The sequence below is a fragment of the Aphelocoma coerulescens genome, chromosome 5 (assembly GCF_041296385.1).
Source record: "Aphelocoma coerulescens isolate FSJ_1873_10779 chromosome 5, UR_Acoe_1.0, whole genome shotgun sequence".
In the NCBI taxonomy this organism is placed as follows: domain Eukaryota; kingdom Metazoa; phylum Chordata; class Aves; order Passeriformes; family Corvidae; genus Aphelocoma; species Aphelocoma coerulescens.
In genome coordinates this window covers 21,769,031-21,791,082 of record NC_091019.1, presented here as the reverse complement: position 1 = coordinate 21,791,082, position 22,052 = coordinate 21,769,031, and the positions used below count along the sequence as shown (strand labels likewise).

Sequence of the window (22,052 nt, the reverse complement as noted above, 5' to 3'; positions counted from 1 at the left end):
CTCCTTTCAATGCATCAGGATGAAAGCTTCACCAAATCATCTGTTGTGGGGATTTTTGAGGGGGACACACAGTATCTTCTTGCTCCTTTCAATGCACCAGGATGAAAGCAGCACTGGGATTGTCACTCAGCCTGATGCTCCTGCAACACATGAAGGCTGTGCAGACACCAGGAGACAGAAACTTGCAGTGTTGAGAGGGAGCAGCTACAATCAATATCACAAGCCATGCTTGTTCTCAGCTCCGGCCTTGGGGAGATACTAAGAATCACAAGGATTTCCATTTTTCTCCAGCCTGAAGGGAAGAAAACCAAAACCATTTGTCCTGAATCATTGCTGCTTCCAGAGAAAGTAAAATCCTCCAAGGACATGACTGAAGAGGCAGCAAGGTGAAGATTCATACCTAAGCTCATGTCCTCCCCCAGCTATCCTGTTACTACCTCCCTCACCCAGCTTTCCTGTCCTAATTCTCACTGTAACCTAAAGCTTCTCTCCATCAGCCCAGCAAAGCAGAGTTAGAATCCTAACCATCCAGGCTCATCAGCCAGGTCTCTTTCACACGATAGGGAGAGATGGGTGACTGCATAGGGGCTGCAGCCACCCCATGCATAAATCCCACTCTCTTCTGAACATGCAGATTTGCTGTTTCTAAACCTGGTGATGCTAAACACCAGAAGACCAGGTATGGCCTGTGGCAGAAACCTGCCAGAGACAGTGTGGCTGGGACACACACTGTGTGTCCTGTGATCCTGTTCATACTCAAAGCTTTAAGTTCTTCCTGCTGCCTCGGAACTGTCCCAAGGTGGGTCTGACACATGCTGGTACCTCTTTCGATCAGGAAAAAGGTTTCCTGCATTAGGATGGAAAACTCAAATAATTTCTTAAGCTATTTGTGGGGTCTTTTAGAAATTCCAAGGTTTACCCTTGCTGCTTCAAGCAGAGGGCTGGCAGGGTTGTAGAAGCATGGAAACTTAGGGCAGCTTGGGCAGCTAAGAGATGACAAATATTATATTGCTGTTTTCCCAAGTCACTCACTAAATGTCTGCAGACAGCATCTCTCAAGCTCTCATGTCCTGCCCAACTTCATGGAATCACACAATGGTTTGGGTTGGAAGGGACTTTAAAGATCCAACTCACCTGCCATGGGCAGCAACACCTTCCAGCTGAGCAGGCTGTTCTGGGTTGTGCCCGATCTATCTTCCCTGGCCTCCTGTGACCCAGCAGCTAATGGCCACTGAGGGCCTGCCCCAAGATGTGGCTCCACCAGGTGACCCAGCACATGGGACTTTGTGTGCCCAGCCAGGAGATACCTCCAGCTGCATCTCTCTGCTGAGACACAGTGAAAACAGGGCAGAGCAGATGTTTCCAGGCTTGATATGTCCAGAGTAGAAATCCTGTCTCCTGCTTTGAGCAGTGCTACCTGGTTTGTTTTGGGTCACCACTGGAATTCTCAGTCCAGGAGTGAAGCTCAGCCACATGGCTCTGAGGAGATGTTCAAGCAACAGCTGCCTCCTCCGACCCTTGCAAGTGTGGTCTCCTCTTATCCACTGGGCTTCCGCAGAAACAAAATTTGCAGCCGTCTTGCTTTTCTAGAGAAAGTAAGTAGAGATGTCTGATCTGCTTCCTCTGCCTGCTTTGTTTCTCCACATGCTCTGTTGCTGCTGTCTGATTCAACTCTTGCCTGAGAAAGGCAGCCCCAAATCTCTTGCTCCTTCCACACGGGAATGCATTCAGCTTTCCGTATTCCTTTGCTTTTTAGAGGACTTGTTTCCCCACCAATTTAATCAATCACTTTCTGAACACGACATTTATGTTTTGGCCTCAAACATCCCGCAGCAAAGAGTCAGCATTAGAACTGTGCATAGTGGGGGAAAGAAGTACCCACTTTTGCTGATTTGTAGGTGATACTGGACTATTTCGTTTGGTGCCACCTAGTTGAGAAACAGTGGATGGCAGCCACATATTCACAGTCTTCATCCTTTCCCAGGAGATGCAATACTTTGCTATAAGGAAAGAGTTAAAAATACTCTGTAGTATTCATCTCTGGGCATCCTTCCTGCCCATTGCACATTTTCCAGTTCCACTGTCTGGAAAAGATAAGAACTCCACTGGTGTTCAATGAGCAAACCAAACAGAATGATCTTAGCTCCAGCCTCCCAAAACAAACTTCCGGATGGGTTCAACCTACTGTGAGACAGGAAGCATAGAGGCATGGTCATGGTGTCTACCTGGTTTCTACATTTCCCAGTCACTGAGTTCTTTCAAGGTCGCTGGAAACTGGAAAAAGAGTCAAACTCTCCTCATGGATTTTCAAGACGTGCAGATTTACAGAAAAATGGTGCTTTTAAGAACATACAGTTTATTTCTGCAGAGTTCAGGAAATGAACACACACTTAATTGCAGCAAACACTATTTTCTTCATTTTAACAATACCAACTGATATGTGTTGTGGGCTCTCTTTGAGGCAGCCCTGGGCTGGGGTTCTGATGCACCAGTGACTGAAAACAAGTCCCACTCCTTTCCCAGTGAAAGCTACTCTTGCTTTAAAGGCTGAAAACATGGGGTGATCCTCCCTTGGGAGGAAAACAGTGAATTTAAGGGCCATCAGATTTCCTTTCCCTTTAAAAAACCCAGCAGTATGACACTGTCAAGTATGGATGTGAGTGTGTACCAAGCAGCAGGAAATTGTACAAACTGGGTATCTTCTAATGCTGCCTCAGTTTTGGCATCAAGCTCAGTAAGCTCATGGCTGAACCATCCAGTTCTCAGTGCAACACAGAGATTCTTTTCCCTTATCAGAGCAATCCTATGGATGTGCTGAGTTTTACAGTATTGCTGCCTGCCCACGGTAAACAGAGCAACTGAACACAGCCCCTGTGGGCTCACTCTCAACTTCGTATTTCAGTCAGGTCTTTTACTGGGAATTATACAGCATTTTACTGACAGGACTGTGTAAACAGTTTAACCCCCTGCAGAATATAATCAGGCTTTCCCTTGTACTTTTTATGGAATTAATAAACTGATTTGAGCTTTGCCTGGGCTTTCATTTCCCAGCTTTTTTTTTTTTTTTATTAATATCTGTTGGAGCTGGATCTGTCTCCTGGCAGCCAGAGGACTGTCATGGTTAGAAGAAACTGGAAGTGGAGGGTGGCATGTGGGAAACACACTGTTCCCCTCCCAGGTCATTCTGCTGGAGATCTGTGAGTTTATGAAGTAGAAAAGGGTTTAATTCTGAGAGTTAAAGAGCTGTAAATGTTACAGCCAAAAAAGGAGAAAAAAATGTTCCTACTCTCAAACACTTTCTCACTTAAAAATTTTTTTTTGCAAGTAGGCTTTTCCTGGTATTTGGGAGAATTTTGGACACATCAGGATCATGCACACTAAAAACCGTAAAATCTGCCAGATCATCTGTAGGACACTGTAAGGTGCATATTAGGCACCAGGAAAAGCCAGATAGCTGGAAAGAGAAAGATACTACTCTGTGATGAATTCATGACAGAATTCAGAAAGGAATGCTATTATTTTGATTCAAAAGATAAATGCCAGGTTAGTAATTCCTTTTGTTCTTTCAACCATCTACTGCAACTGTTACCAGCCATAGCAGCTACAGGCTTAGGAAAAGACTTACTGTGTCTCAAAGAGATTATTGATAAAGATAACACGCCTCAAAATAATGTTTTCCATTGACTCTCATCCAGCTCAAATATTTGCTGCCAAGTCAGCTGAGGAAAGAGCAGTTGAACAGTTGCTCTGACTTCCCGCCCTTGGAATCCTCAGCTGGGTGCTTGCTTTGGTGTCACTTCAAGGAGAAAGCCAGATGCCTGAAAGGAGGCCCAGCCCAGCAGCTACCACTCAGCAGGGAAAGACTGGAGATAACAATCCTTGTCTGGGGTAGTTACTTACCTTTCCTTAAGCTGTCAGCCCAAATCCTGAAGAGCTGTTCTGTTGATGATACTGTCTAGGGTTTGTTATCTGCTGTCACCTGGCCTGGCTGCAAGCTATTGCAAGAGTAACCTGAACACCTGGCACTAACCTTCCTCTCTCCTGGCACCAAGCTGTTTTCTGGAAGAGCTGTAGCTCTGCTGATGCCTGAATGAGTCCTCCACAGAGTCCAGCCTACTTACCCTTTATTCCAGCATTGCCTAACTCAGCTGGGGCCTGACTATGACAAATGGAAAGCTCAGTGCAGCCAAGCTTCATCCTGTTGTAGCTGTGGATGCTCTCCTGTAGACTTCTCCCGCACCTCCACTGGAGGACAGGCTTACCCTGCATACTGTCCCTTCTAGATTAGCCTTGTTGCTCTCTAGATCTACCTGCTCCACCCAAGCCTCAGCTCATGCCCTGAACGTTGTGTTTCCTGGCTTAGTCCCACTGCAGCAAAGCCACCCTCCAGGGACACCATTAACCCAGCTGAAGTTTGTCATGTGCTTTGCAGCTGCCAGTATCCAAACAGGAGCTCTTCTTCCATTTCTGCACAGCACAGCCAAGCTGTGTCCTCCTGCCAGCAGGTTTAAAGGGATCAGTCTCCATCTAACTCAAGGCATTTATGGAATAGCAGACCATGCTGTGAAACAGTCAAGTGCTGATTTTATTCCCAGTGAGAGCAATATGCTCAAATGCATCTCTCCAAAACTGAAGAACAAATACCTTGTTGGTATCCATGAAAATTACAAACAATAACATGTGACAGAGAATACAAGAGAAAATGTACATTCAAAAGAGAACTGCTGACTTGAACCCAACATGAGACTCGAGGGCAGCACAACCTAAGAAACCAGACCTGAGGAAGTCCTTTGGCCCAAGGTGACAACTCAAGTCTGCACGTATTTATCCAGTGCTCTGGACTAGACAGTAAGCACTCTGTAGCCTGAGATGTTAGAATAGCCTTAAATGAGAAAAAAAGCGGAACGATTTTTTGCCTCTCTTTCAATAATACCGATGGCAGGCCTGAAGCAGCATCAGGGAAGCCACTGATGATTCTTCACAAGGGGAAGAAAATGCCAGGATTTATCCACCTGCAACTGCACATTGACTTTGGGTGCTGCAACCTGGCATTTTTAAACACACTTTTGTTTCTTCAGACTGAGAACAGTCCTATAAGTAATGCTTAGAGAGTTATGCTGAGTTCAAACCTGTCTTGAAAGAGTTGAATTCACTGAGGTGACAGTAGTCTTTCAAAAAGCTTGCATGTAATTTTCCACTGTCATTAGTGGGTCATTAGTGGGTCATTAACTGAGGGCCATTATGAGATGGGGAACAGGAAGAGAAGGGCACCTCAGTAATAATGATTAAGCAGCAAAAAAGCAGTAAATGCTTTCAGCCTTATACAAGATACTCAGGCTGAAAAACTGGGAAGTTAGCTCAGCACGGTTCATGCCAAACCCACAACAGTGCCTTATTTCACAGCTGGTCAGACCAGATTTTAAAACGCAAATTTAAGTCATGCTTTTCACCAAACTTCAGGAGGGGTCACACCTTCACTTCTACACAGTCTGATTTCACTGGGAGGATGTGAGGACTACCCCTTGAAAACTGCAAGGGAGATTTTAGTTTCACTTACATCAGTCTCTCTCAGAACAGGTCATGGATTTTTACTTTTTCTTATAAACTAAAACTGGAACTTTGCCAAAGATCAGCAGTATGTAGGTCTCACCTAAAAAGGTGCTTGCAGGTGCAGCACCCTATTTGTTTCGTGATAGCTTTTGGAGCAAAACCAAAAAAAGAGCAATTTTCTAGAAATCGGTTTCTTCTTTCTTCCCCAGAAATACTTAGGTTTTGTTTGGACTAAAGGGAACTGGAAAAAAATAGAAAACATTTTCATGGGGAATACAGTTCACATTTTCATGTGAGCAGAACCCATCATTAACAGAAATGGCTGAGCAGTCCCCACTACATCACAGGCCTTCATAACATGACTACACCTCCACTCTCCCATCAAGCACTGGAACACAAATGGACCCACAAATGCTCACACCAAGTGTTTCCAGCAGAATACAGTTTCAGGAATAAGTTATAAATAAATACATGTAACATGAGTACTAATTCATCAAACACTACTTAAGCCACTACTCAGCTGACAGACGGACACTTCAGTCTCTAAATTTCTCCATGTTTCTGAAAGCTAAAGCTCAAGGTCATGAAGTGGAAGTAGAAAAAAGGTTCACAAGTGCACCCTAAACTTCCTGGGACCGGCAGAAGTGGCATGTGAGTACATGTGAGTACATGCCAGAGAGAATCAATGGCCAGCTCCTCGGGAAGACACTGGCCTTTGAGCAGGGAGCAGCCCCCAGGCACCGTCACTCTGGGTACAAGGAGGGGTCCCATACAAACCCCACTTTTCTCTGCTAGGTGCTACATCATAGCTATTGCAGAGTCCTCAGTGCTGCTCTCCTGCTCCAGGCCCACCCGGCGGATGGACTCGCTGTATTTCTGCCGCCCCAGCTCAATGATGGCTTCAACCTCATCAGCGATGTCCTGCCGGCCACTCTCTTTCATGGCTGTAATCAGCTTGCTCACACAGTCAGGATCCTCTGAGTTTTGCTGAGCCCACGAGAAAAGCATGTCCAGGATCTGCTTATTGAGGTCCTCTCTGAAGAAAGGAGGAAGGACAGAAGTAACCAACACACTCTGCTGAGTAGCAAACCAAAGAGACCTTACCTAAGTCCCAACCCATGACTAGAGCCTTAAAGAAGCCATCCAGACACACAAAGCTCTCAGTGGGCCTGCCTCTTCCCCACCCAGCATACAGGAGTTGCAGTTCCTGCATGAACGTTTCTCTATAAAATATTTTCCTAATGGAAATATCAAATTAAGGCATTCTGCTTTTGAATATAATTTCCTCACAGGAACAGTAGCTTGATCGCAACAAGTCTAATTCTCTCCTACTGCTTTGGCTTTTTGGTCAGGCTGCATGTGTCCCATGATGTACACCAAGCTCTTTTTGAATAACGATGATATTCACAATTAAAGCCATAGATCACTTCTCATTGTATGAGATGGAGTCTGGCCAGGAATCTGATCACAGAACAAAACAGGAATGCAACTCAGCTGAAATACAAAGCTCATCAGGTTTGTTATTTCCCAATTTTGTTTTTCAAACAAAAAAGCTTTGTTTTATAATGGCAAGAGAAAATAACCAGTTTCCCATTATAAAAGGTATTATTTTCAGAAGAACCATTAGTCAACCCCTCTTTTATCCAGTGAAACAATTACAGTGGAAGAACCTTCAACCAGCCAAGCACTGATTTATACTATTACACTGCAGACAGATGGACAGATAGATATAATGCATCACTGTTGATTACTGTGTCCTATCTCACCTGTTATTGTATCCTATGCGCTCAATCTGCTGGTAGGTCAGGCCCAGGTTGAGGCCGATGCTCTGCCAGTCAGCTCCCACACGCCTGGCAATGCTCAGCAGGTTTGCCTGTGTCAGGTACCCGGTCTCAGCATTGCCCAGGTTCAAGGGAGGGAAGGAGAAGCCGTACAGGGGTCTGGGGTTCTCATCCCAGTGGGGCTTCAGTTGCTGCGTCACAAAGAAGAGAGAGAATGAACATTTCCTCTACCATCTGTTTTCTTAAAAGACAGTGTGTGGCCACTCAGTCTCCACAGTGAAATTTCCTTCCTTCTACCAGGGGGAAAGGAAGTTCTTGGGGCTGAAGGGTCAGGCTGTAAGAAGCAAGGAGGACTCACACTGGCAGTGACCAGCAATGCTCACTGCCTCAGGAAAATATCAAACCGTAGTGCTCACAGTTATAGCTCACACCGGAAATTTCCTTTCCTGCATTTACAGAGCAGTTTAAAATAAGCCACGTCCCTGAAGTATATTTGCCTCAGCAGTAAGAGGACACTTAGTCTAGGTTTGTAGCTGAGACTGTGTGTGTCAGAAAAGGATGTGAGATCATGGCATGTGATTGGAAGGGAAGCATTCAGCCTATCAAGGTATTTATTGTTTTAGGCTGCTCAAATATCACTTAAATTCCATAAGCAAAAGTTGCATTTCTCACTGTAACATCCAGCCTAGCCTTTAAAGCTCACACCAGAATACCTACACTCAATGTCCATGCTCAAATCCAGCATAACTACCTCATCCCATTCCTTTCTTTTTTCCTGCTGCATGAGCTGTGTGACTAAGAAATTTATAAGCAAAATGGACACTTCCCTTAATTACAGCGAGCTTCTTTGTGTACTACAGCCTCATTCATTCTAAGGACCCACCCTCTCTGAACACCCATCCAACAAGCCTGTGCTTGACAGGCAAGATGAGCAGGAGAGATGGAGACCACTCCCAGCTCTTCATGTTCTCATTTCAGAAGAGCTCACTCACAGGGAGTGAAAAATCTCTACCATGACATGGCTGGGCAGCTATTTCTTGTGTTCATTACATGCCTTCTCATGCAGGAAAACAAAATTAGCGGAGCAGGAAGGCCATGCTCTTACCCCATCTAGATTAATTTTTCTGTAGGAGACAACTCACAGGCAGTTTGATGGGCAGAGTAGCTAGCCAGAGGGAGTCTGGACCTTTCCTCCTCCTGCTGGCATCTTCAGGGATGCTGTCTGGAACTGCCCCTCGGTAGAAAGAGACCTTTGCAAAGAGAAAGCATGCAGTGAGACTCTGATTCAAGCACAGTGGCCCAGCCTATTGGGACCATGTCTTTTCCATCCGGGAAAGAATGAATTCAGCATTCTCATCTATCCTTACCCCACAAATATGGCCTCAATTATGTGTAACTGGGAGGAGCACTGAGGTTCTGCTATAAAGGCTGGATTTTCTCCCAACACCCCAAAAATTAATGGCAGGAATGTAAGTCAGACAGTTAAGTGATGAGTGATCTTATGAGATTACACTTCTTGATTATTCAGATTTTAGTCAGTGAAATACAATGCCAGAGAAAGAGGGTAGGAAAAGAGTCATACCCAGCACTCAGAGATTATTATGAGGAGTATTGGAAAGGCAATGATGGAGGAAACAAGAAGTCAGTGTAACTGGTTGTTCACCTGGCCTTTTACAGCTTGGCCTTTTCTGTCCACGGGGGAGGTCACATAGATTTCCTTCATGTTCTTCAAGTGAGAGTAAAAAATAAACGAGAGACGTCCATCCACGCAGTCGGGGCGATCTGGGCAGAGAAGCAGGAAACATTCAACTTGTGGAGAAAAGTGTGCAGCTTTTGGAGCCTGTCCAACAGCCTATCATCCACTAGCAGCCTCCATGCTACTAACTACTCCTTCTGCTCGTGGCTGAAAGAATTGCAACCCTCCCTTCCCCACTGAGGAAAGCAGAAAACACTGACTGTGGAGAAAGCAGGTCCCATAGGTGAAAAAAGAGAATGACCACAAGTTAGAGATCATGTTCAAGAATGGAAGGCAAGGCAGGATGACACATGGAGTCAAGTCCCTCCTTGGCACCTCCTTTCCATCTCAGTTCATTCTATCCCTTGGAGGGCAGAATCAACTGCAATAGTACCCTGTAAAGCACAAAAATAGGTCACCTATCTCTTCACCATTTCTGCAGGGGTGCAGAATAGAGCTAAAAGAGAAAAAATATAATCAGGTACAACACTTGTGTATGTATGTCTCTGGAAATTAGGTTAGAGTCCAGCCTAAATCAGGACAGAGAGACAGACTCTGTTCTCAAGAACGCCACTGAAAGACCAGTGCACTTTAAATTTCATTTAATTTACACCAATGAAACTGAGCTGTGTGTTCAGGTTTTGCAGAAAATGGCTCATTTGACAGCTGTCCGGACACATTGGGACATAAAACATAATCTTGAGTTTTCGTCCTGTTCCCTCTTTCCTTCTCTTCTAATAGGAGAAATTCTTTGCTCTGAATTATTTCAGAAATACTTTCTCAAAAAATAAAAAGCTTTATATATGTTCTCTTAGAAATGGGCAACACTAACTAGATCATCACTGGAATTTCAGTGTGGTATCTAAGATGCCAGGAAAAGAGCATAGCTGGCTGCAGAAGCAGATCAGTCATAAAATAAACCCTGGCTATTGCCCTCTGCAGGTTTACAAGAGCATGAGAAGAAATGAAAGTCTGCAGACAGCACTTTTATAAGGAAAAGTCGACAGAAAACTTGTGTGACCAGAGAATGTGGCAAGTTCAATGCCCAGGGGCTGGCTGCTGTGAGTAGTGGGTGAGCTGGAGACAGAGAGGAACGCCACGGAGAACAACCCACAGCAGAAACACATCTAGGGCCAGAGGAGGACAAGAGGTAGGTAGGAGCAGAACGAGCCCAATACTGCCATACCCATATCAATGCTGATGCCTCGCTCAAAAGCTGCAAAAAATTGCTCTCCCTCAAACATCTCCACCATGTCGGATGGCTCAGGTCCTCGATAGCGGTCCTGCAGCTTCTTCAGCACTGGGTCAACCTGACAAGGATAACAGCACAGCACCCTGTGTTTGGTCTGAAGCACATCAGTCCCCCGACCCATGTTTCTATATCCATGATGTTCCTCTCACCTTCAACAGGGTTTACATCCTTTTACATGAAAAGGATGTAAACAAATGAACAAACATCCATTAAAAATGCATTTTCAGTAATGCCTCTATCTTTTTAACATCAAAGACAAGGAGGGATTTACTTGCCACCATAACCCACTCACTATTCAAATACATTTTCCCTGCAAAAAGGACACAAGAAGGAGCAACCAGAGCAGAGGATTACACAGAGCTGGATATGCAGCCCAGTAGTGGCAGTCTGATAAAATAACCCTCACCTCACCGAGCTGCACTGCCTGCCAAGGGACACATTCTCCACAGCTGCACGCTCACACTAATCTGAAGCAAGACTGCTGAGGGCTGATACCCCCAGGAAGAGGCAGCAGAAGACACTGTGTGAGCACTTCCCATCTCCTTCTTGACAAAGTCAGCCAGATTAGCTCACACTCATAGCGTTAACTAACCTGATGTTGCACTGAAGCAGATTAAGGAGTGCTCATATGTTCTGTTCCAGTGCTTGAACTGTGAACAGAACATCAGGAAAAGTACCATTTCTAAACCACTCGAGCTGAAAACAAAGCAGTGCTGCTGCCCACACCACTAGCCCATGTCAGACACGTGACATGCAAACTTTGACTTACATTTAAGCCAACATGTTTTGCCTCACGTTTGCTGGATGGTAACAGCACATACATGGCCAGTAACTGTGGCTCAGCTGATCTTAGCAGCCCAGTCCTTAGGGTTTGCAGGGGAGGAAATCAATGCATTTACCACTGCATGGAATGAGGTTTTTTCTCCCCCCAGCGCCCTGTGAGTCAGAATCACACCACCAAGAGTGAGGTGACAGCATACCCCAGCCATGGTTTTGGGGCAGTGAACAGGACCATTCAGTGCACTGCTGCCTTTACATCCTACAAAGAGAAGCTCAGGACACTCAGGAGCAAGGCAGTGCAGACCAGACCAGACCTTGTGCTTGGGGACACACTGTAGCAGGACTTGCTCGGGATCCTTCTTCCGCTGCAGCGCAATGAAGTTCACCTGGTACAGACGCAGCCGCTCATAGACCTTCCTGGCAATGCCTCCAATGTAGGTCTTGGTGGTGTACCACAGCCAGTACCTGGAGACGAGGAATTAAAATAAAAGGAAGGACCCTGCCCACAGAAAGATGCCAGTGTCACACCCACACAGCTGTAAGGAATGATGGGTAGAGACAAAGTGCTAAGCTGGGCCTGACTCGCAAAGGGAAAAGGGAACAGACAGAGTTAATGTCAGGGCCTCTGGTCAGAGTGTGGGAAAAGCAAGGCAGAGGAACATCCCACATTTTCCTCAGGACTAATCCTGCTCTTACCAGGAGAAGTGAGTGACTTCAAACACTGCATAAAGATGGGTGAATTCCAGCACCACCTCACTGGTAATGTCGTTCCAGGTTTGGCCCTCCAGGTCACCATGGAGAATATGCAGCCTTGACCGATCCAAATTTAGCCCTAAAGACACCAATGATCAAGAGATGCTATATGCAGCAGAAGGCTTGATTCATGGCTTTACAAACCCAGCCACAGGTTTGCGTGATTTTCTTTTAAAAGCCACCAATAAGGGTTCATGGCTTTCTCTTCAGCATCCAGGACTGAACTTTGGTCAAGGAAGAGCAGCAATAAAAGGACCAAGCTATCCCATTGCTTTTGGGATATTCTGGCAAAATATGCAGACTTAAAATCATAGTGTCCTGATTCCCACCAACAGATTCATTAGACAATTCTCATCACTAAAACCTAGGGTTACTAATTAAGTTCTATCTCTTTCTAATGTACATCTCACAGACTTTTCAATCCTGATGTACTTCAGACATACAAATACCAGGTAGTGTTATAATGAAGGCCATGTATTTCTTCACAAGAAAGCCAGGAGAGGTCAGAGAAAATAGGAGTTAGGAGACTCAGAGTATTTCCAAACAGGAACCCCTGGCATGACTGAGGCTGTTTTTAGCAGTTTCCAGAGCCAGATATGGCTTAGCATACAATCATACATTTTTAACTGCAGTGGCTCAGCACCGGACTCGTGAGCAAGGAAAAGAGAAGGCAGAGCCCTAGAGGCAGCACGTTTATTTCCTGCTTCAAGCTATTCCCAATCTTGAATCAAAGCCCTTTTACAAAGCATGTCCTCAGCAGGCAGGAGTGCCTCTCCAATATGCCATACTAAAACCAGCAGTTTAAATACACATGTGGCTCGTGTATCTCCCAGCTTGTCTGGTCTGTGAACCCCAGCACTGATCTGATGGACCTGAACTACCTTCAGCTCCCACCGCTCTGCACCACCACGCACTCAGCAGACACACCTTGCTGTTCCTGCAGGAAAAGCAGCAAGCTTTAGTAACAACAGGAGAGGCAAACAAAATTCTCTCTTGCCATTTGTGGTTTTCCAAATATGACATTTCTCTTCGTCAATTTTGGGAATAAGCTGACCTGTTACCCCGGGTGGAAGGGGCAGCTGAATTCTCACTGGCTTGAGAAAATCCACCGTGGAGTCCTGGGAGAGGTAGAGCAGGGGACTGGCTCTGCACCCTGCACTGGCTGTGATTTCCTGTATCTCTTCTGCAGAGACTGGCAGCACCTGGATGTGGCAGACAGCACAGTGTGCAGCAGAGCAGTCAGGCACCAAATTCCCACACTGCCACTCAGTTCCTGGAGCACCCAGCAGGCAAACGCTGCTCTTGCTGCAGGGCCCCTTGAGAAATAAAGCACAGTGAACTCTGGCTGAAGTCTGGCAACCTGTCGAGCTGAGATGGACTAAGGTATTACAAGAGCATTTAGAGCTATCTAGCAACTCTACAGAACAATTAATTTCAGTGGGGTGATTTTAGAATTAGATCTACATTAGATTCCCCCACCACCCCCAGTTCTCACTGAGCTGGTTTGCTAGGGTCAGTTTTGCAAGGGAAGAAGAGGCAAAATCTTCTTGTGTTCCCTTCCTAGCAGCTACCTGCTGATCTGCTGGAGGTCCCTTTCCCACACAGGGCAGCATGGAGCCTGGCCCATGTTGCAGGCAGGGAAGGTAAGAGAGAAGGTGATCTGAGATGGGTCAGCCCATGAAGCAACCATGTCTAGACATGAATTATCCTAGGGCAGACATCTCTGTTCAGTTCTGTACTGGGCATGAGACAGCACCTGAGCTCACCAAAGCTTGTTTTTTAAAGCTTGCATACCTGCAGCTTGACACTACGAGGCTCTTTGGTGACTCCAGGAGGAAAGATCACTTTGATGTTTGGATCCACACTAGAGAAGAGCAGTGTCCCCTCTGCTGGCACTCTGCATTCATTTTGCACAAGTCGAGACACAACAAGGAACCAAGAGAAGTGAAGGACACAACAGTGGGCCACACACTTCTGTAACAGAAGACAGGGAAGGGAATATATAGGCATATAACTTAATACAATAAAGACAGGAAAATGACTACCAGCCAAGCAGAAGAAAGTACTAGATCAGGGATGAAGCATGGCAGGCTGCAACTCATCAACTTCAGGAGACACACCTCCATGTGAGAGAGGAAACCTGGAGCTCAAATCCACTACGTTTTATAGCACCTGGTCAAAACACAGCTCATGAGATGTTTCAAATGGGTTCACTCTTGGCTGGGCAAAACCAAAGAGGGGAAAAGGAATAAGTGTGTCACTGGTAGTTTCAATCTGCTCACCTTTGACTTTCTCTTCTGCTTCACTCTCGTTCTCAGATCACTCCAGCTCTGCCTGCTGAAGGTTCGAACTACCACCTCATGCTGGTGAGGGGTTTGAGGGGAGATGTATGGCATCCAGATCTGCACCTCCTGGCAAAAAAGCATTCCTGTGAGATACCCAATAGAAAGGATAAAACCAAGCCCAGCTCTGCTCCGTGGCTTCCTATGCAGATAAGGAGAGGGAGGGCAGAGCTTGGCCTGTATGCAGAGAATCAAAGAGCCTGCTCTCCACTGCAGCCTCCAGGGAGGTGACAGGAAATGTCAGGTCTGCTATGGACTGTGATGGCAGGAAAAGTTCAGCAGCTTCTGAGCAGAAAGGGCAAAGCAACTTTTGCAGTGAGCTGCTGTCAGCCGTGATGGGGCTGGTGGTGTAACCACTCCCCAGCGAATGCAAAGCACACAATCAGACTTTAGAGAAGGATGCAAACCATTCTCATTGATAAGGCCAGGTGCTGGACTTATCCTCTGGTATAGCAGGGGGGTTGTGAGTGAGAAAGGTTACAGCTCAGCTCAATTAGAAGCAGTGGGGAAGGCAAAGGTGCCAGGCCAGCACAGCACCAGAGAAGCTGGCTGTGTCCTTTCTGATTCTCTGCAGCAGGGCTTCTTTGAGAGGCGGTCCTGCAGCTACTTAAAGGCAGCAGGGATGGGGGCAACTGTCTCACAGGTCCCAAAAGGCACTCTCAGAAGACTGTACTGAGCTACTGCAAGGGCAGATTCATCAGGAGGTGACCTGGGTCTATCCTCACCTGCTGGAATTGGACCCCATGAGGCTGCAGCTCCAGGACTCTACTCAGCAGGACATCATGGTGTCTCAGCTTTACCCACTGAGGATCTGGTGTGAGGGATCGGAAGTAGATCCGCAGAGGATCAGAGGCAGCCCCCGGAGGAAAGTAGAAATGGATGCCACAGGCCAGGACCACTCTGCAGCCTTCAGAGGTGACAGTAAAGCTTCCAGAAGAAATGCATGAATGTATGACAATGCAATGACTTCAGGCCTCCAAAAATCAACAGAAGAATCTCATACTTATGTTTGACTGGCCTACTGGGACTATAGGCTCCTATACATTCCTGCAGTACCCACCACACACCAATCTTGTCTGGGACCTTGCTACACCACAGTTACATAAATTCTTAATAACAGAGGCTTACCTGCCCTCTCCTGATGCAAGGAAGAGTCTTTGTAGCCTTCTGGTACTGGACTTCTCTGTGGCAATAAGAAGATTTGGGTAGGAGGAGGAAATAGTGGTTACTTAAACCAAGGTAGACAAGAAAGGCTGAACAGTTTTGGCTTAATCCTAATCTGACAGAAGTCACTAATGGAATCCTGGTGACACCGCAGCGGGCTCCAGAACGCACTGCAGCAAGAGGATAGCGAGAGGCCTCGAGGTCCCAAGACGTACTGAAAATGCTGGCTCTTCCCCAGGGAAACTCAGAAGGAGAGGGAATTAGAAAATATTTCGGTCTACCACCCCTGCAGCTCTCAGGGCCATGTTTGATTGCCTGGGGCCACCCCTGGGAATCAGTGCTTGCTCTTGTGAACATGAGCATCATTGGGAAACCCTGCTCAGATTCCTGTTCATTCATCACCTTCCTCTTGGACAAAGAGCTGCTCCTCTGCAGCCTGTGAACCTCAGGAAGGCAGGAGGTAACTCCACAGCAGAATGACCCCTTGCTGCTCTTTGAGGTTCTAGCATGAGCCACCACAGCCTTCGGGCCATGCAACAAGTCCAGGAACTGGTGCTCACCTCTGCTAAAAAGGCTGGACCCCTTCAGAGACCTCTCCTGATCTATTTCCTGTGAATCCCATTTTCACTTCCACTGTAAAACCCTACCAAGAAAGCCCAATTCCAAGGACCACTGAGCCCTTCAGACTGGGATAGGCCTCATAAAAACATAACTAGTACTGTCTGTATCCTTACAACTTAGTAATTATTCCAGACAAATAAATGCTGATCTGATTCCCCCCTGCTTGTCTTCTCTAATCCCAACCCATCTACACCATGCTGGGCTGAGTGAGGGAACAGCTGGGCAGAACACACAGCAACAGAAGCCTTGCAATTACCAGCCTGCGGGGATGGTTCAGCTTCTCCCAAGGGATTGCCTCGGACGTGCACGAATGGCAAGGCCTGGATCTCAGCAGGGATGGCACGGAGGCAGTTGTTCTGCAGATCAAGTCTGGACAAGTTCGGCAGACTGGCAAGCGAGGCAGGGACTGTCACCAGGAGATTGCTGTGGAGATGCAGCCGACGCAGAGACTTCAAATTGGCTGCAGGTTAGAACAAGAAGTGACCCCCCATCCGTGCTGTTAATTGCACTGCACGTCAGCTCTAACTCCCCTCTCTCCTCAGCCCATGTAAACACACACATAATGAGGGAAAAGCACAAAAGCCTAACATCTCTTTAGTTCATGAAATAAAGGAGTGCAAGGAATTAGCTGAGAGGCAACACAGCCTCCTCTGTCCTCTGCTTTTCAGCACCCAGCTACAAGTAGGACACTTCTCAAACAGCATCAAAAGCAACCTTGGTCACAAAGCAGTACAGGACCCAGGAAGCTGGGCAACAGAAGTCAGAGCCTGGTTCTGTGGACTAGTCCACACTGGACAGTGTGATTTCAAGCTGAGATTTGCATCCCATCAAACCTCAGCTCTTCTGTTACCAATCCCAGGTGCTACCCAAAACCAGCCAGGCCAGATCCTCAGTCATTGTAAATTGTATTGAGATCTCAGCAGTGTCATTGGTCCACAGAAACAGAAACTGTGATCCAGAGAGATGTTAATGCTCAAAGACACTGACCGAACCTAACATGATCCTTCTGGCTACCCCTTCCATTTGGCTCCAATGTAACATGGTTTATGCTAACAACTCTGGGGACAGAGACCAAGGGTCTCAGAGGTCTGAGGCTGTACCAAAAGCTTGGCAAGTCCATGTCCTTCTCTTCCCAAATGAAGTACATACCTAGGGAGTCTGGGATGCTTGATAAGCGATTCCCAGAGAGATCCAGCTCTGTGCAGTTGTGCAGATTCCCAACTTCTTCGGGCAGCAATTCCAAAGCATTTTCTGAGAGATCCAGATCCTGCAGCATTGACAGCTCCCCAATGCTCTGAGGTAAGTTTTTCAGCAGGTTTTTCATTGCAGAGAAGAAAGTCAGTTTGCTCAGACAGCCAAAGTCCTCAGGAAGTGTCACCAGGCTGTTGTGGCTCACCAGGAGCACACGGAGGCTGGGGAGGTGGAGAATGCAGCTCGGCAAGGTGGAGAGTCTATTGAAGCTGAGATCCAGGTGGGTGAGACACCTCAGGTTCCCAAAGTCTGGTGGCAAGTTTGTCAGGGAGCCTTGCTGATAGGAACCAAACTCATCTCTAGCATGGCCACCTGGATGCAGGGAAGTGGAGGAGGAGGTCAGTGTGCTACCAGGAGAGCTCACCAGCCTCTTGTGAGACTCCTTAGCACAGAGGTCCACAAGATGGAGAGTTACTGATCACAATGAGCAGCACTAATCACAAAGTACTCTGAGAAGTGAGTTTTCTGCTCCATGCCTCAGTTTCCTGATCAGTGAAAGGGGTGTAATGGTGAAGACCTGTTATGAAATCAGGAGATGCCACGGCAAACCAGTACAGCTCTGCTAAACACATGTGGAGTCAAAGCTCAGAATGAGCCAGGCCACCCCACACGTTTACCACCCTTCAGCAGGGTGGCCCATATACCTCCAAGCCTCCCACTCTCCTTCCCCACTTCTTCCCCACTACCAGTGGCCAACACACAACACTTTATGGATCAAGGAAATAGTCCTTGCCCTCAAGGCTTTGTCCATGCTGTTGAGAAGCAAACAGCCCTGAGGACTGTGATCTGCCCTTGCAAGACTGGAGGGCAGACATGAGGAAAGCAATGAAAATGTTGGGGAAAAGTAGGTAATTCAGTATTTTGTAGGCCAGATAGCACAGAGAGGGAAGAATGCAAGTTCCCTACCCCAGCTTGTGACACTCAAATAGGAGAAGGGCTGCACCCATGGAAAATAATTTGAGCAAACAAAAGGACACTTCCAAACTTTTCCACTTGTTCATTGTTTCATAGACCCTCTCCACTGTTTTCTATTTATATCCATATACAGCAGAGGGCACCAAACATTTTTTTAGGCTGCATAATGGTACAAAATGAGAACAACCAAACTAACAGGCACATTGCACTTTGTACATAAGATCTTAGTGAACTACTTTATTGCACTTCAGGATGCTCAGGGTGTGTGTACATCTCACAAAACAAGACTGATAAAAGGTACTGCTGTTATTGCCATCTTACTAATGGGGGAAAGGACAAATCAAGTTACTCACATGAGAAACTGGTGACAGATATAGAAACAAACCTCAGACTTTTCAGTTTTCAGCTAGAACCCTGAATTCTGCCCCCAGACTCCCCTTTTTTTCTCATTTATTTTTAAAATTCTACCTCCCAAAGAGCAAATGATTCAGTCTGATACAGAAATTATACAAACTGTATTGAGATCCTCCCACAATAAATAGATGAGACAGTCAAAGAATGATCTAATATTTATAATGCTAACAGTTATTATACTTTGCCAAATTACATGCACACCCTGTGTCCTACTTTAGATAAAATGTTGATCAGCCTCTTCTGGTCTGTCTTGAACTCTGCTAAACCTACAGTCACTGACACTAAGCAACGATTAAGCAAGGATTCAGATGGAAACACAGCAAAGACAGCTTATTACACTCCCAAAAATGAAAGAGGGGCTGAACATTTACCAAAAGATTCAACATCTTTCAATCCCCCTCTTCTTGCATAACTGCAAAAAATGCTCTTCTTCTAGAGAATGGCTATAGAAAATTCTGCAGCATCAATCAAACCAGAGTCCAAAAAACCCAGTCCCCAGGCAGCTGTAGAAACAAAGGGAGGAAGTAAGAGTCTAGAAGCTGTATCTTGTTGAAATCTGCATTCAGCTCTGAGCAAGGCTGAGCCAAAGCTGAGGTAAGGGGCACTGGAACAAAACACTTCCAAGGGCAGTTTGTCCTGCACATGTGGAAGAAGGATTAACAAAAAATCTGAGCCTAGAAAAGTTGGGTGGTGATGGGCCCCGGAATTTACCTTTAAGCACCAGGGATTTCAGGTGCTTCAGATGAGGAAGGCTGCCCAGAGTGGTGTCAAGGAGGCAATCGTTGCTGCTGAGCCGGAGGAACTCGACCTGGACCACTTCTCTCTGTTGCTCCTTGAACAGCTGGAGGAAACGGCGACAGCCGTCAGGATAAACATCCAGGTTCAGTCTGTTGTCCGCAAGGCAGGAGCCAGCAAGGGCAGGAGTCCCCGAAGTCCCCTCCCCACACTCATCCCTGAGCCCCAGCAGCTCTGCCATCTTCTGCATCTCATCCACAGGGTCCAGACATGCTCTGACTTGCCAGGCAGGCAGGCAGGCACTGGCGGCACCACAAGGCAGCTGGGACAAGGAGAGGAGGAAAGATGGCTCTGAAAGAGAACACAGGTGCACTATGAAGGCCTCCTGTCCCAGTCCAGAGTGGCTGGAAAGTTTAAAATCACAGCAAGATGGTAGGAAAGATTACATGCATGTTATTGAAAGCTTTGGAGGCAGAGAGCACAGAAATGCAGCATGACAGATGCCACAGAGGCTTCTCCTACTAGAGAAAACCTCTGAAATTTTCCAGCCAACATCTCAGCAGGGAATGGAGCAATTATGCACCATCAGAATAAAGACCAATATTAACTTTAAAAGATATAAATGTAAATGCCTATGCCTAATGCAGATTTCAAGGTGCCTTAGTGGGAAGCTTTACAAGTTGAGAAGAAAACTGGGGCAGGGAGAGCTGAGCCAGAAGCAGAGCCCAGAGGTGGCTCACAGACTGTGACAGGCCCTCATCGAACCCATTTGTGAAACCAAGTGTCAATGGGATAAAAGCAACCGGACAAAGGGCAGCAGAGAAAACGTGTCAGGGCCAGGAACGGGGTTAGAAAAGGCACGTCTGTGGTGCAGGAGCAACACCTCCTGAGCTTGACAATTAAACTACCTCATGGTGTGAATATCGGGAGCTCTTTGTAAACCCTGCCATGGACTGAATTAGCGAACAGAAGTTTCTTTTGAGTGATGCAGAATTAGAACAAACCTGGCTTTAACATCCAAGGCCAGCAGACACAAGCTAATGCCCCAGCAACACCCTGAGGAGCAGTGCTTTTAGTGTTAGCCTGTGGGACATGGCAGCACTGATGTTTCCAAGGCACTATCTGCGGGAGGCATCACCCCCGGAAAGAGGAGGAATGCCTCACCCTGAAAGAACAGAAATGTAAGGACAAGAAGAACAGGAAGCAGAGCCCAGAGCCAGCTCACAAACTGTGCTGGGTCCTCGTTGAACCTGGTTTGTGAAACTGAGTGCCAGTGGGATAAAAGTGAAACTACTGCTTTAGTACAAAGGGGAGCATTTCTTACAAAAACATTGTGCACAACATGTACACAGCCCCCTTACAGACACGTTTAAGAAAAAAGTCCATCTGCTACAGCTTTGTAAAGCTGTCAATGGTGAAGGAACCAGAAGGCAGCTCTGGAGGCCACAGACGCAGCCTCGGGGCCAACAGACATGGACAGACCTGTGGTGGCACAGGCAGTCCAAAACACACACCTGCACACAGACACACACGGCCCCGCACACGGACACACAGCCCCGCACACGGACACACACGGCCCCGCACACGGACACACACAGCCCTGCACATGGACACACACAGCCCTGCACACGGACACACAGCCCCACACACTGACACAGCCCCGCACACGGACACATGGCCCCGCACATGGACACACACAGCCCTGCACACGGACACACACAGCCCCGCACACGGACACACAGCCCCGCACACGGACACATGGCCCCGCACATGGACACACACAGCCCTGCACACGGACACACACAGCCCCGCACACGGACACAGCCCCGCACACGGACACACACAGCCCCGCACACGGACACACAGCCCTGCACACGGACACACACAGCCCTGCACACTGACACAGCCCTGCACACTGACACAGCCCCGCACACGGACACACGGCCCCGCACATGGACACACACAGCCCCGCACACGGACACACAGCCCCGCACACGGACACACAGCCCCGCACACGGACACACACAGCCCCGCACACGGACACACAGCCCCGCACACGGACACACGGCCCCGCACATGGACACACACAGCCCCGCACACGGACACACAGCCCCGCACACGGACACACAGCCCCGCACACGGACACACACAGCCCCGCACACGGACACACAGCCCCGCACACGGACACACGCAGCCGGGCCCGGGCTGTCCGCAGCACGCTCTGCCCCTGGCCCCGTCCCCCCCGCCCACTGTCCAGGCCCCGGCAGCAGCCGCAGCCGCGCCCCGTGCCCGGCTCAGCACGGCCCCGCTTGTCTCACCCCTCCGCACCGGCCCCGGGCACTCAGCAGCCGGGGCTGGGCTGGGCTCTGCCCGCCACTTCCTCAAAAGTTCTCGGGAGCTGCGCCGCGATCCGGGGCAGGACGGGACGGGGGAGGTGCCAGAGGCAGCGGGACATGGGGCCGGATGCTATGGGGAGCCGTGTCCTGGAGTCCTGCTACCACAGCAAGGGCACGGAAGGAGATCTTCCCGACACGGCCACATCCCCCTGGGCTCCGAGAGAGCGGAAGGCATGGGCAGCTCCGGGTGTTGTGCTCGTTCCATACAAATCCAGGGGGAGAAATGGAGCAGGGGCTGCGAGCCCAGGAGGGCGCGGGGCTGGGGCTGCCCTGAAAGGAGGTTGTAGCCAGGCGAGGATTAGCCTCTTCTCCCAGGCAACAAGTGACGGGACAAGAGGATATGCTCTCCAGCTGATGTCCAGG

At 47.8% G+C, this 22,052-nt stretch overlaps 1 protein-coding gene across 3 annotated transcripts; it reads right to left on the bottom strand.

Moving 5' to 3' along the window:
* Positions 1-4,584: 4,584 nt before the first annotated feature.
* On the bottom strand, positions 4,585-21,687 carry PIDD1 (p53-induced death domain protein 1). 3 transcript variants are annotated; one of them, XM_069017037.1, is made up of 17 exons: positions 21,612-21,687; positions 20,298-20,458; positions 19,270-19,644; positions 17,128-17,541; positions 16,235-16,438; positions 15,322-15,376; positions 14,919-15,120; positions 14,134-14,262; positions 13,646-13,825; positions 12,906-13,167; positions 11,795-11,930; positions 11,413-11,563; positions 10,253-10,376; positions 8,995-9,113; positions 8,474-8,581; positions 7,317-7,522; positions 4,585-6,586 (listed from the first exon to the last, which is right to left on the bottom strand). In XM_069017037.1, the coding sequence occupies exons 2-17, from the start codon at positions 20,308-20,310 to the stop codon at positions 6,349-6,351; spliced, it is 2,916 nt and encodes a 971-aa protein (XP_068873138.1). In that variant the 5' UTR covers positions 20,311-20,458; positions 21,612-21,687; the 3' UTR covers positions 4,585-6,348. The 3 variants fall into 3 exon arrangements, with proteins under 3 accessions (XP_068873138.1, XP_068873140.1, XP_068873139.1); XM_069017039.1 differs by having other exon boundaries at positions 12,906-13,053; XM_069017038.1 differs by lacking the exon at positions 20,298-20,458 and having other exon boundaries at positions 11,299-11,563; positions 21,612-21,681.
* Between the last annotated feature and the right edge of the window lie 365 nt (positions 21,688-22,052).